Source organism: Penaeus japonicus, unplaced genomic scaffold (genome assembly GCF_977035675.1).
Source record: "Penaeus japonicus unplaced genomic scaffold, GWHDUDI00000001_assembly GWHDUDI00000001, whole genome shotgun sequence".
NCBI lineage: Eukaryota > Metazoa > Arthropoda > Malacostraca > Decapoda > Penaeidae > Penaeus > Penaeus japonicus.
The window spans coordinates 53,313,716-53,316,215 of NW_028234403.1; the positions used below are offsets into that span (position 1 = coordinate 53,313,716).

The 2,500-nt window shown below is 51.9% G+C and overlaps 1 protein-coding gene across 2 annotated transcripts in view; it reads right to left on the minus strand.

Moving 5' to 3' along the window:
• LOC122265750 (A disintegrin and metalloproteinase with thrombospondin motifs 7-like) overlaps nt 1–2,500 on the minus strand; it is a 27,330-nt gene that overhangs the window by 13,381 nt on the left and 11,449 nt on the right. For both annotated transcript variants that reach the window (XM_086542347.1, XM_086542341.1), the window contains exons 6-7: nt 1,833–2,065; nt 1,216–1,377 (exon numbers count right to left, since the gene is read on the minus strand). In XM_086542347.1, coding sequence (XP_086398473.1) covers nt 1,216–1,377; nt 1,833–2,065 — 395 coding nt within the window. The remainder of the gene's footprint in view (nt 1–1,215; nt 1,378–1,832; nt 2,066–2,500) is intronic.

Genomic DNA, 2,500 nt, shown 5'->3' on the forward strand with positions numbered 1-2,500 from the left:
GCGTTGGGAGGTAGTGAGGGAGGGAAGGACGGTGGGAGGTAGTGAGGGAGGGAGGGACGGTGGGAGGTAGTGAGGGAGGGAGGGACGGTGGGAGGTAGTGAGGGAGGGAGGGGCAGGTGAGGGAGAGAGTGAATGAAGGGCAGATAAGAGAGGGAGGTAGTGAGGAAGGGAAGAGCGGATAAGGAAGGGAGGCAATGAAAGAGAGAGGGAGGATGAGAGAGATGGGAAGTAGTGAGGGAGGGAGGGGCGAGTGAGAGAGGAAGGTAGTGAAGGTGAGATGAGAGATAGGGAGGGAGGGATGAGGGAGGAAGGGTCATAGGGAGGCACTGAAGAGTGAGAAAGGGAGGGAGGGAGAGAGATAGGGAGGCATTGAAGAATGAGAAAGGGAGGGAGGGAGAGAGGGAGAGATGCGTGAGGAAACAGACGTGCGAGACAAGGTCATAGGACGGTCAAGAGGAAGGGAGGAAGTGAGGTCAGCGAAGCGGGGTTTTGGGTCACTTCCTTTGTTTCATCACGATTAGTACGGTGACCTTGAGATGAAAACAGGGTGGAATAGGAACGAACACACGGGTTATTACTAAATCCTCCCCTCTCCTTTCCTGCTTTTCTCTCTCTCTATTTCTCTCTATCTGTTTTTGTTTCTCTCTCTCTCTTTCTCTCTCTCTCTCTCTTTCTCTCTTTCTCTCTCTCTTTCAGTTTCTATTTCTCTCTCTCTCTCTCTCTCTCTCTCTCTCTCTCTCTCTCTCTCTCTCTCTCTCTTTCTCAATTTCTCATTCTCATTCAAATTCTCATTCTCTTTCTCACTCCCTTCCTCTATCACCTTCCTCTCCCACTCTCCTTCCCTCCCTCCCTCCCTCCTTCCCTCTCTTCCTCCCTCTCTCCCTCTCCCCATCCCTCTCCTTCCCTCCCTCTCCCCTTCCCTCCCTCCTTCCCTCCCCCCTTCCCTCCCTCCCTCTTTCCCTCTCCCCTTCCCTCCCTCCCTCTTTCCCTCTCCCCTTCCCTCCCTTTTTCCCTCCTTCTCCCCTTCCCTCCCTCCCCTTTCCTCCTCTCCCCTTCAATCCCGCCCTCTCCCTCCCCTCTCCCCTTCAATCCCTCCCTCTCCCCTTCCCTCCCTCTCCTTCCCTCCCCATCCCCTTCCCTCCCTCTCTCTCCCCTTCCCTCCCTCCCTCTCTCCCCTTCCCTCCCTCCCTCTCTCCCCTTCCCTCTCCCGCCTACCTTCGGATTCTGCGACGCCTGCCACAGACAGAAGTTCTTGAGGTAACTGTAGATGTTGCCCTTGTCGTCGGCTGGTTTTCCGACGCTCAGCACCTCCACTTTCTTCACCAACATCGAGATGGCGTAATCTCCGAGGGAATCGTCGGAGTACAGGCGGTGGACCTGCGGGGGAAGAAGGGGGGAAGAAGGGGGGTTGAGGGAGGGGCTTCGTGTAGTGTGGTGTGATGGGGGGATGGAAGGGAGGGAGGAGGAGGAGGGAGAGGGGGTGGGAGGGGGAGAGGGAGGGAGAGAGAGGGAGGGGGAGAGGGAGGGAGAGAGAGAGAGAGAGAGAGGGTGAGAGAGAGAGAGGGGGGGAGTGAGAGAGGGAGAGAGAGGGAGAGGGAGGGAGGGAAGAGGAGAGAGTGATAGAGAGAGAGAGAGGGAGAGAGAGAGAGAAAGAGAAAGAGAGAGAGAAAAAGTGAGGGAAGAAGGGAGAAGAGAGAAAGAGAAAAAGAAAGCGGGAAAATCAAAGGATCCTAAAAAGAAAGAAAGAAAGAAAGAAAAAACACACAGAAGTAATATACGAAACAAACAAACAAGCAAAAATCCAAAAACAACAAGAACGACAACAAACTCACCGCATTGACAATAGTCATAACGATATCAAGTGTCCTCTGGTCTTGATTCTGCCCCGGGTAGCGGTTTTTCACGTAGCGATAAAGTGCTCGATCCACGAACACCGCTAACTCCATCGTGTATTTAGTGCTCGTTCCCCTCTTCCGTCGCTGCGTGGCTGGTCTTTCGTCGCCGTTTTCTTCTTCTTCCTCTTCCACTTCGTCTATCGCTTGTCGTGGGGCGATAGGGAGGCGGGCTGTAGGTGAGGGAGAAGGAGAAGAAGAAGGAAGAATGAGGTGATGGGGTTATGGGTGAGGGAGAAAATTAAGAAGAAGAAGAAGAAGGATGAATGAGTGAGAGAGATAAAAAGATAATAAGAAGGGAAAATGAGAGGAGAGTGAGAAACGTAGAGTAGAAACAGAAAAAGAAGAAGAGGTTTTAAGAAAGAAAACGTAGGTTCTTTCTCTCCCTCTCTATCTATTTATATTTCTCTCTCTATATTTCTTTCTCTCTCTCTCTCTTTCTCACTTTCTCTATCTATTTCTCTCTCTCTCTCTCTCTCTCTCTCTCTTTCTGACTTTCTCTATCTATTTCTCTCTCTCTCTCTCTCTCTCTCTCTCTCTCTCTCTCTCTCTCTCTCTCTCTCTCTCTCTCTCTCTCTCTCTCTCTCTCTCTCTCTCTCTCTCTCTCT